Source organism: Xiphophorus maculatus, chromosome 6, assembly GCF_002775205.1.
Source record: "Xiphophorus maculatus strain JP 163 A chromosome 6, X_maculatus-5.0-male, whole genome shotgun sequence".
NCBI classification, from domain to species: domain Eukaryota; kingdom Metazoa; phylum Chordata; class Actinopteri; order Cyprinodontiformes; family Poeciliidae; genus Xiphophorus; species Xiphophorus maculatus.
The window spans coordinates 25,523,795-25,546,874 of NC_036448.1; the positions used below are offsets into that span (position 1 = coordinate 25,523,795).

The following is a 23,080-nucleotide window of genomic DNA, read 5'->3' on the forward strand; positions in this document are numbered from 1 at the left end:
TTTGGTTTCACCGAGCTGCATCGCTTTCTTTTCTTTAATTCAGTGAACTAAATCCTCTGAGTTTGTATTTCTGAAAAGCTGAACGTCCTCTTGTGATTATCCTCATTTCAGTTCCTTTCATAAATCTACCTTTAGTCCTGTGGAGTAATTATAAATATTAATTCTGAATGGCTTAAAGCCACCAAGTCACCGCGCCTGAGTTACTTTATTTAGAGAGAGACGGATTTTCTTTTCTTTTCTAAAAACCATTGATCAAAGCAAGTTGGAATAAAAATAACTGGTAGTAGACTGAGAGGATGATTCAAATCAGGGAGTTAAATGCCAGTTATTTCACATTTTCAGGTTTGTTGCGGTTTATAAAAGTAGTGTTGTTCTATTATGACATTTTTCAATTGCTGAGTTTTCGCGTTATAATTATATTACTTACTAGACCTAACCCTGCCTTAATTTATGAATATTTATTCATTTTTAGAAAACATATCCAATGTTAAAATGTAAGTAGCTTACCAATAGCAAACTAATTGGGACTCCAGTGTTTATTAGACTTTATAGGAACATCTGGATGATGTAATGCAAATGTGATGTAATGGTCGACTTTTTCCATCAGATTAAAATTTTACAAATTTAAGATTTACTGGAAAAATTGACAGGATTTTATGTTATTGTGGGAAGATGCTTCTTACATTTTTTGTACAAAATAATTTTTCATTAATGACAATTTAGTTTCCTCGGTTGTGTCTTTTTTAAGCTGTTTTAGGGCATTTTGTCATTTTAAATCCAAATATGCTGCTTCTGGCCACGTCCCCAACTCAACATTTACACTCGCGTGAAAATGGCTGTAAACAGATGGTTAATTATATAACCGTACATCTTTGAAAAGCACAACCAACTAGAATGCAGCAAGTAGTTTCTGAATGGTAAATCAACAACAAAGTTGATGGCTGCTGTCTTTTCCAGCAGCCATTGTACAGTACAGTGCATACAGCAGTAAACCCAGATAACCAAATGTGCTAGAGCTGTTTGCGTTGTCAGGTAATGGGGCTGGGCTTGTCCAGGGTTGCTTGGTAACGGCATAGTGCCCATCAAATGTAATTTATCAATTCAAAGGTTTTTGAAATGGCTCATTTTCCAGACACCAAAAGCATTAACTCTTTGCTAGAAAACATCCAGGTCTTTTTTAAAGAGTTTAGGGTGTTTTTAGAAGGAATTCAGACCCAAACGGAAATATAGAAATGTGAAAAAAATTTATTTGGAATAATAGATTCTCCTTAACAATGGAATGAGGTGCTGTACTGTGCCAAAAGAACTCTCCACAAAAAAGTGTTTGTTCAAAGTAAAATCTTTGAACACTTTCATTGACATTTACTCCAGCAAAGATAACAGACAGATTTAAAAAACTCTATTTTTACCTTCACTGATCCCCTTCATACATCAGAGAGCCAACTGTCAGAAAAGTTTCAGATGAGTCTGCTGACAGGTTCACAGATCTTAACGAGTGGCAGAGCAGATCCACGGTCAGTGGGTTTTTTATTTCCACTGGGATGATCTTACTGTTGGTACCAGCTGCTAAAGATAAGAGCGTACAACATGCTGCATGTACGTATTTGTACAAATAAGGTGTGGATATCTGTCTCAGTCTGCTGCCTCTGTCGTCTTCTTACATGCTGCGTCACCTTGTTGCTGCAGAGACAAAGGCGACAGAGTGCAGATGCTAAAGCAGCCAACATTTTCAGCCTGACTGTTTCCTGATAGAATCCAGAGGAGACTGGACTCTTCCCCACGTTTATCAGCAGCAAGCAGCAGAGCAATTACACCACAAACTACAATGGAGAAGATTACTGGAAACAGCTTCTGGAAATTAACATAACTCAGAGTGAAAGCTTCTCTCTCTCTCGCTCTCTGTGAGAAACATCCCTGCATTATCCCCGACTCCTCGGCTAAACCTGTTAAGTTGAATTACATGCAGTCAAAGGAATTCCCCTCTTTGATTCATTCTGGTGACTTTCAGGAGTGTTTTGTTGCTGTCTGGCGGGTTTTAGTTTGCAGAGATTTATGATGAAAAACAATGTTCTTTCCAAATCAATACACCCACTGCAAAAGTACAACATCGTACCAAGTAATTTTGGTCTAGTTTCTAGTGCAAATATCTTTGTACATATGAATTAAGACTAAACTGACTTGAAACTAACTTTCCAACAAGAAATAGCAGCTTGTTTTAAGTAAATAATTCCTTATTATTGATTTTAAAAGAGTACTAGTTCCATAGGCAGATAATTTCTCTTATAACAAGATATTTTTCCTACTTTAAAAGTGAAATAATCTGCCAGTGAAACTAGTATTTTTCATCAATATTAAATAATTATTTACTTAAATCAAGCTCCAATATATTGATGAAAAGTTACTTGCAAGTTTGTTTTCTCTTATTCTGTGTTAATATAGACCAAAAATACAAAATAATAATAAAATTTGTAGTGCTTTTTTGGACACTCAAAGATGTTTCACAAGAAAAAAATAACATATGAATTAATATATATAAATAAGTGTGTGAAGGCAGAAAAGGATTCAAACTTTTACTTGGTAAAATTGTGTGTTTTTACAGTGAAATTCTCACATTAATCACATCGACAACACTGCAAAACACAAAATCTTACAAAGGATTTTAGGTAAAGTTACTAGTACACAACAAATAAGACAAAACAAACATGTTGAAAAGTTACTTCTAAGTTAATTCTGCCTGATTTCAAGTGTACTGAGATATTTACACTGGGGTCTAGACCAAAAATGCTTGGTCAGATTTAATGTTTCTGCAGTGCACAAACATTTCGTGCCTCCAAACTCTACTTCTCCTGCTGTTAGACAATTTCTTGTCTCATTTACGAATCGTTTCAAGTTTTGAAGCTCCAAAGAAGAAGTAAGCGCTGATATGGATGTCTGAAAGTGATGTATTTGAAAACATCCTGGGAAAGCATCTTAAGCTGGGGTTAAAAAGGAAAGGTGGCAGTGTTTCTGCAAATGATGTTTTCCGCTGGAACTTGTCGACACCAAATGACTGGAGAAGTGGAACTTGTTGGAGGTAATCAGGCAAGACAGCGAGGCTCAAAGCCGACACGGTGGACAAACTTAACAGAGCATGTAAAATCACAGCGTTTGTTCGACAGTCTCCCAGTGGAGCAGGAAGCTCAACGATCTAACAGAACATGCTGCGCTAGCAGATGCTGCTTCGCTCTGTGTCGGATTTATTCATAGATTTTAAAGTCAAGGATCTGCTGCCAGTGAGTCTCAAAACAAAACCCAAAGCAACTATTCAGCTTCAAAGTTCATTTTATGGGAACACGCTCAGTCTTCTTGTACTAGTTGGAATATTTCACCACAGTCAGCAGAAGCGTTGAAAAGTTCCTGCAAAGACTCTTGACATTTTATGCTAATCGTCACTTATTTGCCTCCATTTGCCCTTGATGGAGACAGCAGCACCCTCAGGCCTGCAGGAGAAGAGTTGCCACTGATATGATTCCAGCACAGATGTGCAGCACAACTGCATTCTGCACAGATTTCAGAGCAGAGATATGCTCTCATTAAGGTGGATTTTATTTTTAGAACATATCCAAAACATAATGAATGAGCATAAAAGCTAGTAATGTGGAACAAAAAGGGACCAGCAAGCATTGCAAGAGTTTAAAAGCTCCAATATGGCAAAAATGTTGTGACAAAGATCCTTACTTCACTGCAAAAACACAAAATCTAACCAAGTATTTTTGGTCTAGTTTCTAGTGTAAATATCTTAGTTCTCTTGAAATAAGTGAACCAAGTGAAATAGTTTCTGAAACTATTTCTGTTTCAGAAAGACACAGGAGCTTGTTAAAGTCAATACTTCTTTAATATTGAATTTAAAAAGTCCTAGTTCCACTTGCAGATTATTTCACTTGTAACATGGGAAAACTGTCTTGTTCTAAGTTAAATAATCTACTAATAGTACTTTTTTTAGCGATATTACAAATTACTGACTTAGAACAAGCTCTTATACCTTACTGAAAAGTTACTTAAAAGTTAGTTTTGTCGTATTTCAAGCGTACTAGAAACTCAACCAAGATATAGGTATGATTGTGTTTTTGCAATATTTTGACCATTTGATTAAGGCTGCAAAAACATAAATCCTACCAAGTATTTTTGGTGTAGTTCTACTGCAAATATCTTAATACACTTGAAATAAGACAAGACTAACTTATCAGTAACTTTAATCAAGATGTAGGAGCTTGTTTAATATCCATAAAGTCTTAATATTGATCAAAATATATTTGTTCCACTGGCAGATTATTTCTCTTAACATGGGAAAAATGTCTTGATATAAGTGAAATGATCTGCCAGTGGAACAAGTACTTTTTTAAATCAACATAAAGGAATTATTTGTTTAAAACAAGCTCCTATATCTTGCTGAGGAGATGCTTATAAATTAGTTACAAAAAAATACTTAGTAAGATTGCATGTTTTTCAACCCTTTCTTTTTAACGTGATTCAAAAAAAAAAACGCTTCACTTCAGATGTTGTGTTTACAAGAATTTAAGCAACAGATTTTTCACCCTGAGTGTGTTTGTCCATCTGTTGGTTGCACAAGTTTAAGACATTTTTTGTAACCAGAAAAGCTAAAAGCAACTCCAGCAGCAAAATCAAACCAAAACTGAAGGTGAAATAAAACGAAACAACAAACTGCCAGCTGCAGATTTAACTGACCGTAGATGCCTGTGCAGTCATGCATTCAATAACAGAGTAATTCCTACTCTAGGATGTAATTTAAAGAACTGAAAGTTGAAGTTAAATTTAGTTGACTAAATTTACAACCAATGTCATCTCAAGCCTCTTCACAAGACAAACAAAAGAGGACCAGAAGTGGTTACTCTTGGGTATTTACCATAAAATCAGAGGCAATAAACTGGAATAATTTCATGGGAAAAGAAAACAACCAAACAATTTTTTGCAGGGTTGTTTGGAGAAATGTTTCTTTGAATTGATGGGTGAAACCTGAGTACTGATGTAAGTTTGTGGAAAAATGTTATCACAAGGTTTCTTGGATCGTTCCCAGCATGTAAATTAAAGCAAAACGGGAAACTATTGCCAACCTTGGTGCCCATCAAACCCTGGCACTCAGACGCGAGGTCAGAATGAATGAGGTTTCATTCTGATCTCCCTCACAGAATAAAATATAAACCCGACACTGTCACCTGGTACACAAAACCACCTCTGTGATGTTTCTGCGACAGTAGGATGACATTTTGCCATGATGGCTGCCAAACCCACACAGCCGTATTCACCTGAAGAAAACAATACCAGTCACGCTGGCAATAAATCACAGTATTGACATAGAAAAGTCCCCCAGCTCCTGCAACCTGTCCTCCTCCTCTGTCTTTTGTTGGAGTGTGGTAACACCCACCTTCTCGTCCTCTGACAGGCGATCATTTAGCTCATTGACAGCTTGTCGCCATAACAACAGAAACACAACGGAAAAAGACTGGGGAGGTTTTCTCTCCCCGTTCCTCTCTAAGTGGGTGTGTAAATATTGTTTTTTGGTGGCTTGTTGACAGTTGGTTTGGGCAGTTTCAAAGAAAGAAAAGCTAAGTCTCATTATAGCTTTGCTAATTGTGGCAGCTGTGACAGAAAGCTTTTCATAAAATATTTAAAATGAATGGAGTATTTTAATTGCTTCCAAAACTTCAGTATTTTCTTTAAAACGTGTGGTTGTTTGCCATCTTTTATCAACTTGCGGTCACATGTACTCCTTTTGATAAAAAAAATCCCTTAAACTCCTTCAAACTGCATTGGAAAGTTTTTTAAAGTATATTTTAAGAACTAATAGATTCTGGTAGAGGACTTTGTAAAACTGATTCTAGTCTTACTTGGCAGATAGAAACTACTTTGTATTATTTTTCAATTATAAGGATGAGTAAACAAAAGATCACAAGGCTCCAGGAGCAGGAAACAGATACAGAGAAGGGCATTGCGGGTAAATTAAAAAAAAATATGTTATCACAGGAAATGGCTCTCGCTATTTTACAAAAAACAAAACAAAAATCCTACAACCACTAACATCTGACGCCACTCCACTTTTATTTATATTTTGTCAAGAAGGAAGTTGTGCTCGTGTCTTCTTCTGTGGTTTTTGTGTTGTTTCCTTCAGTAGTCCTTGGTGCAGCGCCCCCACAGGTGAGGTGGAGAACTGGTTTTTGATTAGTTTAGTTCATTTGACACAGTCCAGTGTGAAACACAGCAGCTGGAAACTTAAGAAATCTTACAACTTTGGTCCCCAAATGACTCGGGTCAGGTGTAAACAAATATCACAAGACTCCAGACGCAGGAAGCGGACTATAGAGCAGGGCACTGTGGGTAAATTCAACCAAAACAAGCAGTGGGAAAGAAGTTTAAAAATGTTACAATTTTTGTCGCCAATTCAACCAAGTCTACTAGACTATCAGATGTAAACAATAGTTTTCCTGTCAACATTTATGTATTAAAATCTGAGGCCAAATGAAAAGCATTCATGTAGATTTTCTAAGATTTTATCCATTTGCAGAACATTTTAGCTTTCTGCTGCCTCCCCACCCATCATATGAAATTATTTGTGTCATGCACTCTGAAAAAAAGGTTTTAAGAAATAGTATTAGTAGCCAAAAATAACCAAGTCAACTTTGAAAGTTATATTATTTAGCTCTACTGAAAGAATTATCATGCATCTGCAAGTAAAAACACAAAAGCAATATTCTAAAATAATTTTTTTATTACTTCTTTAAAGCCAATGGATATAAAAACTTTTCTAATTTCTTTCCAAGACTGAGAATTTTATTTTAAATATGACTGCCCTCTAAAGACAAGTGATAGTATTCAGCGTCTTTTTTAATATTTTCTTTAAATCTGTAAATGTAAGCAAGGACGAATAAATGACGCAGCAGAGATTACATTTTTATCTCCCTTCTAAATGTCATTCCAGAGAAGCAGCCAAGGTTAAAATGTTCACCTCCCTCCGCTATCTCTCCGAGTTCCTCAAAGCGCATCATTCCTGAAAGCAAAGCCGGAAAAACGCTACAACCGAGAGCAGCCAGGAGGTCATCGGATTTCACGGGGAACTAAGTTCAGCTGTGAAGATGGGAGCGCAGCGCTACGCTGAGCATTAAATTTCCATTCATTAAAGAGTGAATTGAGACCCAGCATTTCACAGACTGTGAGCCAGTTTAGTCAGGCTCAATTTAGTTTTTATTAATCCCTTCATAAAATGAATATTCACACCGACACGCCGCACCCAAGTAAATTTCTACAGGGATTTAAATGAAAGAACTGCAGATGTGTCAACCAGTGAGGAATCTCCAATTTAGGTTATGTAGTTTATACAATAGCAGCTATAATATAGATGATTAAAATTCAGCCTAATGTGCTAAACATTATCTTTTCTAACAACAACTTTTTGTTTACAGGTAACCGGTATAAACTGTTGACAGACTATACCTGTTATAATCTGTCAACAGGTAGTTTTTCTTTACTACTGTTTATTACTGTACTACTGTTGACAGATTATAACAGCACTCATGGTGTCGAGGTCTACAGGTGTTTGCGCTTTTATAATTTCCGGAGATTAAAGTTCTTGGAAAAAAATTGATTTAATTGCTACTTAAGTTCTGAGTAACTGAGTAAAACATCCATCATTTTATATTTAAAAATGATTCAGACCGACCAAAGTATAAAGTTAAGTGGAAATTTAGGTAATTTAAAGACTAAAATGAAAATAATTTAAATAACATAATTACAAAATAACATAATTAGGCAAAATAAAAATGTTTGCAAATCAGTTTGTACATCTTTGCAAAGCAGAAGTGGCGCCTCCTGCGCCACCACCAAATATGTAGCAAGTGGTTTCTAAATGGTAAGTCAGCAATAATAATAATAATAATAATAATAATAATAATAATAATAGCACTTGTCTTTTCCAGCAGCCATTGTACAGTGAATACAGCGGTAAAACATGTTGGGCTAGTTTGAGGTTGCTAGGTAACGGCAGTGTGACTTAATCTTAACAGCTCATTTAAAACATTAACTTATTGCCAAAAAACAATAAGTTAATGTTTTTGTTAAGCACTTGGCTGTTTCTAGAAGCTTTTGAAATCCAAATGCATAATAGATCCCCTTTAATTTAAAATATTTTCTATTTTGGATTTTATAGATATGGATGACTTCAGTAATCTCATTTCTACTTTATAGATATCAGATCTGAATGCCTTATTTGTGCAAACAAGACGCATAATGCATGGTAGGTTACTATTGTGTAGTCCTCTGTAGTGCAGTGGGGGCAAGTCGTGTTCTGACAAATCTGAGGTTCAGATTCTCCATGAGTGTTTTGATGAGGCTTCAGGATGACTGAGCTGCACGCTGACATGCAGGGTATTGACATGCAGCTCACTGTGAGGGCTGTGATCATCATGCAGATCTGGTAGTAGAAGTCTACAGAAACCTGTTGAGTTCTAAGTGTTGGTTTTTAATGATTAAGAAGAGTACAATTACCATTCAGACCTGGTAGCAAGAAGCCAGAGAACAGGGTTTGTGTTTGAGTGTGCAGAGGAGAGCGAGAGTGTTTGCTAATAAGCTTTAAATGTGAGCGTTTTATTCTTTCCGAGGATGTTTTGCGCTTGGAAGCTTAAAGAGAAAAAAAATAATCAAAACAAATGCAAAAACATACCATAATAGACAAGCAGAAAGCCGACTTCATTAGAAAAAGCTATTAGCATTCATGGGGAAATAATGTTAATAATGATTTTTGTTTGAGTCGGTGAAGCTAGAGACTAAAACGTCATGGTTGGAGCGCCGAGAGGTAATGACATGAAGAGAATATCTGCCAGATCCGCCAGAGATGAGCTTCGTTATCTTTAGCAGTAAACAAACTACTTGGCAGAATCTGACTTTTCTCACTAATAAGAGACATTTAAACAAATCTCCTTTTGAAGATTTAAATATTATTTCTTTTACATTAAATTCACAGATGCAAAATGTAAAAAGGCAGCTGCTTTTGCTTCGTACTTTTGTGACTGGATTTATTTTCTGACTTTTACCATTGTGTTGAATTCTGACACTTTCTTAAAGTAACAGATTTTATTTACATCAATACTGATAAAAGGAAATATGGTCAATGTTTTATGATTGCATAGTTAAAAAAGATGAGAGTGACTGAGAACTTATTCAAACATCTTTAAAAAAAACTTTACTTATGTTGTTTGTAATTTTCTATTTGACATGTTTTTCAATCATGCTAGTCTCTGACTTGTGGAAGAAACAGCTAAAATCTGACGATGTCCCATTTCTCTTTACATTTTGTGAAAAGGTTGCGCTCAGTGTCTTCTTAAAAGGTTTTTATGTCATCTCCTTCAGTGGTTCCTGGTGCAGCGCCCCCACAGGCGAGGAGGGGAACAGGTTTTCAATTAGTTTTGATTGACACAATGCAGTGTGAAAGTGAACCGCAGCAGCTGAAAATATAACAAATGCTGCAACTTTCATCCCAAATCGAACCAAGTCTACCGAACTACAAAATGTGAAAACACCCTAAAAATCTTCCAGCAACTGCCAATAATTTATGCCTCTTTAATGGAATGAACTATTAAAGAGGCATAAATTATCAGGAGCGTAAATAAAAAAAACATTATTTTAACTTTGATTATCTCAAAGTTTTCAATACAAGTCAGTACTGTTGGATTTGGGAGTTAATAAGAAAACGCTGCTCTCCCACTTGAAACACCAACTTCCAGGGATTTTATTGTAATTGTTTCAACTTGAAGACAGAGAGTTTGTAATGTAAAGATGCAGGTATAAACTTAGGCTGAACTTGAAAAAAAGTGAAATAAGCTTCAGGTTGTAATGTGGCAAGAACTAAAAGACTTCAAGGAATATGAAGGCATACATCTATAAATGTGATTGCAGTCATATCTGTATACCCATCTGTATTTCTTGTGTGCTTTGACCCATCTAATCTAAAATCTAAATCTAAATCTAGCAGAACTTTGTGGGTGCTTTGTGCAGACATGAAAAAGATGCAATAAAGCAACTTTCAGAGAGAAAAAATCTGATTGTCAGATGTGAAACGAGCAACAGAAATGTTTCTTTGACCTGAGTTAAACCTTGATGATGGATTCTTTTGTTAGTTATATATTTTATAAGAAAAGAAATGCAAACCATCTGGAAAAGGCAAAGGGCCCCTTTTATTCATCTGTGAAAATATCCCTGCAATGCTGAGCCTGCCAACATTTTGAGGTACCATGCTCATTTCCTCTGATAACACATTCTGGCTGCTATGGTGCTTCAGATCCCTCAAAGATATCTCCTCCTAGAAAGATCTATAATGAATGTATTAGATATCCCCCGAGCCGCCTTTTTTCACAAACTTGATTGCTTTTCTGATTTAAGATGTCTGATAGCTCAGCGGAGAAGTAAAGCGCCTAAATCCAACTTCCTAAATGTTCCACAGAAGTCGTGCCCTCCTTCGTGTCTCTCGGGGAAGCGGACACATGTGAAATAAGACGCACAGATCAGACAGATCCACAAAGAAACGCAAGAAACAGACTGCACTACCTGCTATATGTATCTGCTTCAAAAGCTCTGATGCCTTTTCATGTCAGGAACCCCACGAAGAAGCTCCAGAGCAAAGAAGAACATTTTCACAACATGTTTTCCTCACAAAGACAAGCTAAGGGCATTGTTGTCTCTACACATGATGCTGAATATGAAGCATAACGGTCTGTGCTGCTGGAGGGGAAGGACTGTAACCGTAGTAGAGATTAAATTCATTATCCAAAGTGTTTTGGTCTCAGCATGATGCTTCAAAGCCACAGAATGATGAAACTGACTGTGGTTTGTGAGGAGGCCTTTTGCTTTGCTTGTCTCTGTTGTCGATGGTTCACTTCAATGAAACATTTTGACAAGATATTTCCCTTTAGTTGAGAAAGATGTCCAGATTGTCAGAGCACTTTGGAGAGTTCCTGCAGAAAAGAATTTACCGCTTTAAAGTTGTGACAGCTGCAGAAACTTTGCTTTCAGCTCTGAGATCACCGCACAAACAAAATCTTACCAAGTATTTTTGCTCTTGTAGTTTCTAGTGCAAATATGTTAGTACACTTGAAATAAGACAAAACTAATGTACAGGCAAATTTTCAGCAAGATACAGCAGCTAATAATTCCTTAATACCGGTGAAATGTACTAACTATATGTGAAATTATCTTGGAACAATAAAAAAAGGAAGAGTAAATTTCCACCAATAAAACAGAAATTTTGACATTAATTTATCTTAAATTTTCTAGATAAAGAAAATTTCTTAGTTTGAAGAGTCAAAAATTTACAAGAACTCAAATTTTGAGACTAATGTCAGAAATTTCTGAGTTTAAAAAGTAAAAAAATATTACAAGAAAGACAGAATTTTCACATTAATTAATCTGAGACATTTTTTGAAAAACACTAGAAACATTTCTGAGGGTTAAATGCTGACAATTTTATAGTTTTGTAAATGTCCAGCTTTTTTCTGGAAATTTTCAGAGCTTAATCTCAAAATGTCCTTGTTTTTTATAGCAAATTTTCAACTTTTGATACTCAGAAATTTTTTTGTGCTTTCTAGGAAGCTTCTGTGCTCAATCCCACAATTTCAGATTTTTTTCTAGTAAATTTTCAACTTCTCAAACTCAAAGATTTCCTAGTTTTTTCTAGAAATTTCTGAGATTATTTCCAAAATTTCTGAGTTTTTTTTTTTTGTGAAGATTTACTCACTTTTTCAATCTACAACCGTTTTATGAAGAAGTGGCTGTGAGGCCCAGGAAATACCTTTGTTATTTAAACAATCATTCTGATGTGGTCACAGTTCTCTCTGAGTGTTCAGAGTAACTTCACTAACTAATTACCAGCAGACGTCATCAGACTGACAGCAGCCATCATTCATGTGTGCAGCTGTCATTTCCCCCTGCCAGTTTGATCCAGTGACCTTCCAGTCATTTGTCTCATTTTAAAGCCCCTCAGCTTCTTTCACCCTGAATTTTAATGACTTAGTTTGTCACTCACTCTGTGTACTTTATGTGGTGATTTTTATTGAAATTACACGCTAGCTGTTGCTATTGGTTTTACCCAGACAGGCAGTTGTAGCTGTGCCTCGGGCCCAGTGTTGGGCTCAGTGAGCGAGGAGGATCATTAGCCGCCTCCCCGAGGATCTGGTCCCCGCTCCGCTTCACCCTCAGCCCTTTGTGGTGCCTGCTGATAAGGCCAAGCTAATATCTGCTCAGTCTCAGAGTGCACTGGAAATGATTAGCACAGGCTGAGCCGCTGTCCACTCCATCAGGACAATAGGAACTGGAATCTAGCCGCAGGGCTGTTGTTATTCTGAGAGAGAGCATGTACAGCACAAATCCCAACCAGGTGCTCAAAACAAAGAACAAAACACTGAAAGCGTGAAAGATAAACCTAACAGCTGCGTTGTAAACAAAGTGCAACGATTTCAACCGCTCACACAGTCTATGCCCAGACTGTCGAAATGCCCTTGAGAGAAATAATTTTAATGGTCGCTTATATTGACAGGTGACAAAATGAAGAAAGAATTCTCTAAAACAAAAAAAAAGAAAAATAGCTACTGTGAATAGGATAATAGAACATTATCCTCTCAGAATATATTCAGTCTTAAGCAGAGCTGGGCAGTAACTAGTGCTGGACAATAAATCAATAACAGTATATATTGAAAAAGGCACATGATCAATATCGGTAGATAACACAATATATAGCCCGCTGTGTTCCGTCTGTTGCATGATTCTCCACCTGTATGCACACACCTACCGCGCACTTCACCGCCATTCGCAGCCACAAGGCAGTAGATCCGAGAGAAGAAAGGTTGTGGTACTCCATGTGTGACCTCTGTGTTTCTGATGGCTTCTCTTGGTGTGGAAAAGAAACACAAGGAGCTGCTCAAGCTGCGGCATCAGTTCTCTTTAATTCTCCATCTGTATTTTCATACAATGAGAAAAAAGGTAAGGTCAGTCTGGTAGTAAAACAAGCTCTCCTTCTCGCCAGTGATCATCATGGCTTTTTAAAAAAAATAAAATAAATCAGAATTAAAATGACAATAACCACCATAAAATTTGGGGGGATTACAGTGATCGTATAGTGGGTTTCTTTTACAATAAAGAAACAAGTGAGTGTCGAGCTCAAAGAAAATAAAGCAATTAATTAAAATCTTCTGAAAATACTGACATTTTATTTACCGGATGCCTTTTTTGTTGTTGTTTTAGATTTCATAGACTTAAATTACTGAAAATTTTAAAAAAATAATAATAAATAATTAATTCAATCTTAGTCCTAACCATCTGCTGCATTAATAAAGCGATTTGGTAAAAACATACCTGCATTTTCACACAATGAGCGCCGATGTCAGGTCCGTCTCTGGCAGGAAAACAAGCGTTCCTGCAAGGGAAGCCATAGTGTTACAGCGTGGGAATTTCCCACCATACTTTCACACGAGCTAAACGATTCTAAAATACGAGAATAACAGCAGAACAGCAGAACTATCATGACCTTCAATAAACATATTTCAATGATATGCAAAAATGAAAACCATAAACATACTTCATTAGCACAATAATAATGTTTCTTTTCCAGACAGCAGTCATCTTACCTCGTCAGTAATCGTCATGGCTTTGAGGATTACCCATAATACCTTGCTTTCTAAGGGTGATTGCAGTATAACTTTTGACCAGCAGACGGAGCATTTTAGCAGGATTTAAAATTGGACGTTATGCTGCTAGCACCATGGCTAGCACTTTGTCAACAACTCATAGGCGGAAGTGAGAACGTTGCGTAACCCAAACACCCGACCGGAACACGGTGCGCTAAATAGTAAAAGATCATTTAACGAAGCATTGAGGCAAATAATTTGTCTCGAGGAATAAAAATAATCGCGGTACTCTCTCTTGATTTGGAAAAATGTTTCCTTTTGCCTGTATTTTGTAATTATGTTATTTATATTAATAATTTTTATCTGTGTCTTTAAAATACTCAAATTTCCACATAGTTTTATATTTTTGTTCATCTGATGATGTAATTTTTTAATTTAAATGATTGATGTTTTGGTCAGATATTCAGAACTTGAGGAGCCTTTTTCACCAAATACTATTTTTACTCTTACTTGAATATTTTTATTTATTCATTTATTTATTTATTTATTTATTTATTTATTTATTTATTTATTTATTTATTTATTTATTGAGTAGCTACTTACTTGAGTAAAAATATATTCAAGTATTGCTATCCTTTCTTGAGTACAATCTTTGGTTGTCTACCCACCTCAAATCTTAAGACGTTTGTTTTTACAAACAGGCATTAAGCAATATTAAAATTTAAGACTTATTTAAACTTTTGTGTGTTTTATTGAGACTTATATGTGACCAACACTATGTAGTGCATAATTGCACACTGGGAAATTATTCATTCTGTTTTACAAATAAAAGTCTGAAAAGTGTTGCATGGAATTGTATTCAGACTCGTTTTTATTGTGCACTCCACACAAAATACATTTTGATCGACATGACATAAGCAATTTAAAATGTAGGAAAAAGCAGAAAATTGCACACAAACACTTGCATAATGTACAAAAGCATTGCATTTTGCACAAAGGAATGAAAAACTGCTTGTTTTTGCTTTGCACAAGTGACACAATGATTTGAAGACTGAACAAATAGTTTTAAAAATTCAATTTTGTACTGAGGAATACATCAAAGCGACTGAGAAAAACTGTATTAAACTTTTATTTCACTAAGCAAAACATTAAGAACAATTCCTATTTCATTAAAGACAGATTTTCATGTGCATGTCTGAAAATAATGGAAGGATTTTTTTTATACTTCACAACAAGGACGGAAAACCAACAGAATAACCAGGCAGCATGAGTCACTTTGGTAAAACTCATTATTTGCATCACTAATTCCTGCAGCTGTTTGGCATGTTTCCCTGAAAAACTACGTCTGATTTATGCAGAGTTGAATGTGTTAGAGCCAGAAATCAGATGATGGATAGTTTCCACATTGAGAAGGCGTTATCTTATTGCGCTTTGGAGGAAATGACATCTGAATCTGTGTTCGATACGACTCAGATCACGTACAACTGTGACTCATCCTCATGTTTGTGTGAAGGAGCAGGTTAAAAACAGCTCAGATATTGAGTTTCTTTGGTAACTTAACAAAGAGATTAGATCTGTAATTAAAAACTGTAGACTGATGTTCTTATCTAGACATAGAAGTTCTATACTGGCTGTTTGTTCAGCAAGCACAGCAGGGAAAGTAAAACCCATAATTAATCTCCACATTGACATATTTCAATTCAATTACAGTGGAGATGGTACTTCTTTATATCTTTTTAATGTTTTCACCCTTTATTAAGTTGAAACACACACAGTTAAGGAACTTTCAAACAATTTATTTTCAAATATATACATGACAAGCAATGCATGTATGTTTATATTCCATCACTTTAACTGTGATACCCCTAAATAAAACCCACTGCAGGCAAATAAATCATGTTAAAGAGTGAGTATTATGTAAAATCAGTTTTTTTTAGCTTTATTTGCCTTTATTTACCTGGCAAACCCTCCCCTACATAGCTCCTCTAGACTAGCAACAGCGGCAATTATGAACTACTTCATTGTCCAACTACTGTAAACGGCTGTAAACGGGATAATGGAGGTGCATTGTTGTGATGACGTGTTGAAGGCAAAGTGTCGGAAAGAGTAGGAGCTTCTTAGAGAGACAGAGGCCTAATTCCAAGACATCAAATTAGAAAGTTAAATTTCTTTTAAGTTATTTTTGGTATATGCAGCATTTATAGAACAACTGAAGATAACATAGTGCTGAAGATTGCACTATATGCTTGGAAAATAAATAATACCGCCCCTTTAAGATACAACCATGAAGAAATGTAGCTGTAATTGCAACAAAAATGTTGATTAAATGTAGATTAAAAACAAACGCATGCCACACTTACACTATAGATTTATAGATAATTTTATTTATGACATGATAAAATGCTATGAGAACACAAGTACTTCTGCAAACCTCATATGTTTGGTTTGCAAACCAAACCACTTTAAACAACTTGTATTCCTCAGACAACTTGAGGAATACGACTTGTATTCCTCAAGTTGTATTCCAACTTGAATACAACTTGTGGAGGAAATATTTGGTGGGTACTTTAATCTGGTGAATCAATTTTCATTAAATGTAAAAGAAAAAGGTTCTTAATGATACAAAATAACTTGAAGACCATCATCTGAATCGAGACAGATCCACTTGAGGATTTTGGTCTGCTCTGCATCTTCAAGGTCAGACAATTAGTCTTGTTCCTCGTCATCATTAGGGGAATATTTTTCCCGCCTCTGCAGCACGTCTTTGCCCTTCTGTTTGACATTTCTGTTGGAAGTGGTCACGCAGCAGCCAACATCACAGCAGCAGCATGAATAGAAGATTATCTTTAAATATTGCATCGCATCTTCTGAGCGCAGAAACAAACAGGCATCAAACAAATTCATCACTCTGCGTCATGCAGGCTGGGGAAAACACGTTCCTCCAGTTAGCTGAAATTTCTATAAAATAGTCTCAAAAATGTCAATTTTCCTCAAGTTGATTTTTAAAGCAACATAAATGTGACATAACTTCAATTCATGCTCTTCCATTTCAAACTAAGATGAGTGAATCAAGTGAACATATAACTGTCCACTAAATCTGTTAGCATCACCAGCAGCCAGTACATCACGGTATAGAATATTTAGACAATTTTTCCAAGAATAATATTAATCTCACAATATCTAATTTGGATTTAGGTGTAAACTTTGACTAGAGAACTACAAAAACAACAAACAGATTTTCCATTGCTTTTGTTTGTTTGTTCCCATTAAACAAACTGAAATGATTGCTTAATGTCAAGTTGTTGTAGTAGCAGCAGTAAATTGTTTACCTGTATAATCGAACATTTGTGTTAGTTAGTCATTTCACTGTTCTGTCCTCTTTTTAGGAGAATCTGTTATTTTTATCATGGGGCGAACCTTAAATCAATGTGTGGCTGGCTGCATTGGCGCCTGTCGGCCTGTAGAGGGCAGTCTACAGCTTCACGTTGCGCCGGAACACGATGCAATCACGTGACTGTAGGCGGAAGTAAATAAACTGCTTTCCCGCGCAGTCAAATAACTACAAGCTAGGTGTTTGTGGAAAATCCGACACAATGGACGAGCTTTATTTGGATAATATTGACGAATATGTCAACGATCACAACAAAATAGTGAGGATATTTTAAATTTGTGACGTGTTCCGTCATATTTAATGTTTGATTTTAGCTTTCGAATTGTGCAAACATGTAGCCGCGGAATTACGTTGAATAATATAACAGTTAAATGTCGTATAGCTTTCAAAACAAAAGACTTCCTTTTTCTAGGGGAGTTAATTGTACAGCATGGAAGGTTTAAGTCGTCTGACTCATTCGGCTTTAATATTACAGTATAAATTTCGCTAACAGTCGACAGTTTTTTTTTTCTAACGGTTGAGTTGTTTCACTGAATGCATTGAAACCCCAACAGCTACTTTAGAACAAGACTCAACAGCAGATAGCTATACAATATAACGGTTAAATAAACTGCTTTTCACAGCTTCTCATCTGAACACAAAGTAATCATATATTTTCTTATTTCTCAGGTAACCTATAAGTGGCTCAGTCTGACTCTCGGAGTCCATGTTAACACAGCTAAACAGTAAGTAGTACTGGTTTTCTCAAAGAGAGAAAGAAGTATTGAAAAACATTACTGTGTCTGTCTTCATCTTCCTCAGGGATTTCTAGCAATAAATCCCCCATCTGATCAGGAACTGCAAATTCATGTGAATACTAAAGACAAAAATATACATGGTATAATCAATACTAAATGTTATAGTTTTATAACTTGTGCTTTTAGTTATTATGGGGGGGGTTATCTGATAACTATTTTTGTATCGAGTTAAATTCTAAAGCGTTTTTAAAAGGGATATTTTATTTTATTTTAAAAAGGAGATTCTTAGTTGTGTTCATAAGGTTTGACTTTTTTCCAGAAAATTACAGGAGAAAGCTTATTACACCACACAGAATAACAGGAAATGTTAACTTCTAGTTATTGATCTCATTGTTTTTCAATCCCACCACAATTATGTACTTTTGGGTTAATAAATTTGGTTAAAATGGGAAAAAGTGGAATTCAGAGGCGGAAAAGGTGGGATTGGGAAAATAATAAAACATATTTCATATGTCTTGAGTTAAATGCATGTAAAATGTGTTTTCAGGATGCTTTACCATTACTTGGAGCACAAGAGGAAGGAGAGCTCACCTCAGCTCCACGCCACATACCTCGTGTCTGGGAAACTTGAGGACAAAGGTCAAATGGTGAGTAACAGGAGTTCCTCTGACTCTCACATCATCTTTTTTTTTTAAAACAGAAAATGTCAAGTTGATTTTATTTTATGATATTTTTAGTGTCACAAGGTGTCTGTTGTCAGAGAAGACCAATTGGAAGGTAAATATCCCATTCTTGTTTTCGTGTAGTTTCAGTCCTAAGTAGTCTTTACAAAGTTTATTATAGTTGACTAAAACTAACGAAATAAACAATCAATTTACGTCAGCAGTGTGCAAATTATGGCACTTTTTAGTAGCGACACTTACACTAGTCTGCAAAATGGAGACAGCAAATGTCAGTTGGTTCAACAGTAATTGAATAATTTTTTTTGAAAATGGTGTCTTGTGTTAACAATCAATTAACCAATTGATGTGTACATAATCATAATACAATAGTTTGGAAATTTTTAAAAGTTGCAAAATTTAAAAAGGTCAAAGTGTGAAAAAAACTAAAACTACTACTATAACTTATAAAAACTAAACCTATAAACTAAACAATATTTAATGAATAAAAACAACAACAAAATAAACACAATTCGTTTTAATTGCAATTTTCACTAATAAAGCACAAAAGAAACCAAAATTTGTCTTTAAAATTTGTTTTCTTCTGCAGATTTCAAATCCAAAATGAGTTTGATAGTGAGCGTTCATGTCTACAGCGTCCAGAAAGCTTTGCTCAAAGACAGCGGCCCCCTCTACAGCGTCGACTACGATGCCATTAAAGACAACCTGAAGAATTGCAGCAGGTTTTAAGATTTATTAATAAAAAATATGCTGGTTCTAATGCATTTAGCTGATAAAAACCGTTTGGCTTCCTGTAGATACAGCGCGATCCGATGTGCCGGAGCGGTGCCCATGTCTGCAGCGGAGCTGCAGCAGGTCCAGGAAATCCAGCGAGCTCCTCCATCGGCGCCTGAAAATAAAAAGTCCGCCATGAACGGAGACGCCAACATTGCCTCCAAACCATCAAGCAAGCCGCAGAAAGGCATCATGGGAATGTTTGCAAATAAATCTGCACCCAAAAATCAGGATAACAGCAAAGAAGTCAAGCCTGAACCCAAAGAAAAATCTCCTGTGGTAGGAGTTTTTGTTGTTGGGCATAGTTGGTTGTTATTACAGAAAAGTAGAGATTTAGATTTCTGTTTTGTCTTTTAGCCAGAGGCTCCAAAAACCAAACCAGCAGCGAAGTCCAGTCCGATGGCCAACTTCTTTGGAACTCAAACAAGTGAGTTACAGTATATTATTATTAAAATGCAGGAATCATCTGTAGTCTGGAAAGTTTTTTCATTTAACGTCTTACGCCTTGATAAATTGATTTGATCAATTAATTGTATTTTTTATTTTTGAAGATTTAACTTTTGGAGAATCTGGGTTTTTATTTTTACCAACACACTTTTTGGGTTTCCATAATTCAAAGTTATGTTATCACACCAAAGAACTACCATCTTGTTTCACAACTGTGTTTTGCAGCTTGGTCTTTAAAGTCAGGTCAACTCACAGAAGGGATGGTACAAATAGCGTTGTTTTGTTCCACAATTGCCACTGCTTGATGAGTGTAAGGGATTAGCATTGTGTGATGTACAAAAGCATATCATACTTTATTGGAAAGCTACGATTCTCGAGATTCCAAGGATTTATGCCAATCACTGATACAATCAGAAATGTAGACACTGTAAACACTTTTGTCAAGCCACTTGGAAATGCAAAATAATGTCCAACTCACCGTTCAAAACCTCGTATTATTGACAGGACAGAAGCCCTGCAAAAACTGTATTTTCTGCATCCAGAAGAGTCCAATTAATGTACTAAATTAAAATAATTAGTCCACAGCAAGTCTTATATCTGCAATCCAACAAAATCTGCTGCTGAAAACTTTTCAAATTTCTTTCAGATGTGTCCATTTTTGACCATTTCTTTGTAGCATCTATAAGCAGGATTTTTTTGGGAGGGTAAAAATTGCAGGAAATTTAAGGGATTATGGTATTACTTCAAAGTTATTGACTTAATGGATTGTATTATTACTAGAATTGACCTAAGTTTATATGGTTTTATGATTGGATTGATTGTTTTTCTGTACATAAACCAAATACCTGTCGTCTTGTAATGCACTGAGATTATATTTGTTCTGAATTGGAGTTGTAGAAATAAACTGAATTGATTTGTCACCTCCAGAAAAACCAGAGAAACCTGTGGAGAAGCAGCAGGAGGCTCAGTTGGCCATTGCATCAGAGCAGCAGCATCAGAGAACGACAGCGGAGGAACCTGCAGCCGTGCAGCTGCACAAAGAAACCAAAGCAGACTCCAGGAGGTTTGATTCACAGCCATAAATGTATATTTTTAATTATGAATTAAAGTGTGGCTGCAGTATGTATTAAAATATAAATGTTTTGAATTTGTTTTTAACAAAAAAGCAAATCAAAGCGAATGGAAGAGTCTGATAGCGAGGAGGAGAAAATGGAGAAAAAGAAGAGGCGAAGGATCAAGAAACCACAACCAGACAGCAGCGATGAAGACGGTCAGTGTTTTACTGCTACTTTCTTTAATTCTGATATTGGATGAGGGGAAGAGAAAAATCTTCATATTTACAATTTCTTAAAGTCTATGTTCATATTTAAAACTCTGATGAATTAATTTTAATTGGAAAGGTTGACATCACCTGTCAGATTTATCTAGAAAACTGTCTGAAGTTCATCTCTTTTTTTTACCAGTTATTCCAGATTCTCCACCTCAGATGAAAACAAGCGAGCCGAGTCCTAAAAAGGAGCCTGAGACTGTCCAACATTCACATGTGAGTGAACAGAATCAGGTCATTCATGTAGCAACAAATACATTTTTCTGATGGACCTGGATTGTTTCCTGTTGCATTCAGACGAGCTCTGGAACCAAAATAAGGAGGAGGAGAAAAGTCCTGAAGTCACGTACCTTTAAGGATGAGGAAGGATGCATTGGTAGGAACAAAATTATGAAATTAAATTTGATCTTTTTTACTTTTTTTAACATCCTTTGATTTTTACCTATACATCCATCAGTTCATCCATTCATTTATCAATTCTTCCATTAATCTTTATGTCTTCTTGGCCAACAGTTCAGTATTTTTCAGTTCATCCAGGAATCAATCATCTTTCCATACATCTATTTAGTTTTGTCCATCAATCCATCTCTTCATTTATACCTGTTCATTAAGACTAATTAATTGATTATTTACATAACCAGCAACATTCAAAGTGATTTTTTGCATCAATACTTTGGGACATAACTAGTTGATTTGAGAAAATTTGGATTATAAATATGAAAATAACTTTTAATCAAATGACTGTATTATTGTTGCTTTGTTTAGATAATTTACACATCTTCCTGGTTCAAGAAATAAATCCATAAACAAGATATTTGCCATTTTAGTCTGAAACATTTTTATTAGGGATAATAACTATACATTCATCTCCCACTCTGTTCTTTTTTAACACAGTAACAGAAAAAGATTACGTGAGCGAATCTTACTCTGAGACAGAGGATGACTTTCAGAGCACCAAACAAGCTCCACGTAACAACAATAAAGCAAAGCCAACGTCGAGCAGCAAAGACGACGACAAAAAGACTCAGAAGAAATCATCAGCAAGCTCAAATAAAGGAAGTAAACAAGCTTCCATTATGGGATTCTTCCAAAAGAAATGAGACATTTCTGTTGGCACTGAGGGACAACACCGAACTGTTGGCAGACATCCTACGAGGACGTTTAGATAAACTGAATTAGTTCACTTAAACGGACATAGTTGAATGGCAGAAAAACACGTCTCAAATGGACTTGAGCCTTTAAACATGTTTAATTCAGGAAGATCAAGTTTTTATGACACTTTGCTGATTAATTCAATAAACATGGAAATTAAACAAAGTGTGTTTTTATGTGATTAAAGGGGAAGGCTTCTGTGATTATTGTGAACAAAAAAAAGTTACAAAACAGACTGATAATATTGGGCCATAACAAGTCTAGTTAACAAGTGTTTGTGTGTTTTTAGCAAATGGAACCAAATTGCATTGAAGGTTTGGAGTTTCTAATGCGTTACTTTACATTACTGTTCTAAAATAAGTAGCGCTGAAATGATTGATCGGATAAATTGTGATGAGTCAATTATTGAAATGATTGTCAACCAAGTTAGTAATCAGTAACTGGAGTATACAGACTCAGAAAGACAATTTACTAAAAAAAAAAAAAACATTCAAAGAAGTAATAAAGTGAAAACTGCATAAAAATATGCATTTTGCCTTTAAACAATCTAATTAAAGCGCTTTATACTTTACACAATTGGTCATGTTGTGCTTTACCACCACAACAAATAATTTAATTGGGGTTTTATTAAATATGTCAACATTGTGACTAGCTTAATTTATTGTTTGTGAAACATGTCCGCCTGGAATAAATGTGTGCGAAAACATCCTTGCTGATGCTCTCGATCCATCGAGATACAATGTCTAACATCTTATTTCAGAGGACGATAGTAGAAGCAATTGAAACTAATGCAGAATTTTTGTTAAAGAAAATGGTTTGTTGCTTTCCAGTGGCCATACATACCTTGTTTTGTTTCAAACTTATGTAGACGGTTTTATATTGTTTAGGTTTAAGGCAGGCTTGCAGTACTA

The 23,080-nt window shown here is 35.6% G+C and overlaps 1 protein-coding gene across 1 annotated transcript; it reads left to right on the forward strand.

The window, feature by feature from the left end:
• The first annotated feature begins 17,177 nt into the window (after nt 1–17,177).
• On the forward strand, nt 17,178–22,355 carry pold3 (DNA polymerase delta 3, accessory subunit). The gene is made up of 12 exons (XM_005796571.3): nt 17,178–17,311; nt 17,722–17,777; nt 18,337–18,436; nt 18,527–18,566; nt 19,059–19,191; nt 19,267–19,522; nt 19,601–19,670; nt 20,618–20,753; nt 20,857–20,960; nt 21,154–21,233; nt 21,315–21,393; nt 21,912–22,355. Exons 1-12 carry the CDS (start codon nt 17,255–17,257, stop codon nt 22,115–22,117), a joined length of 1,317 nt encoding a protein of 438 aa, XP_005796628.1. The 5' UTR covers nt 17,178–17,254; the 3' UTR covers nt 22,118–22,355.
• The last annotated feature ends 725 nt before the right edge of the window (nt 22,356–23,080 follow it).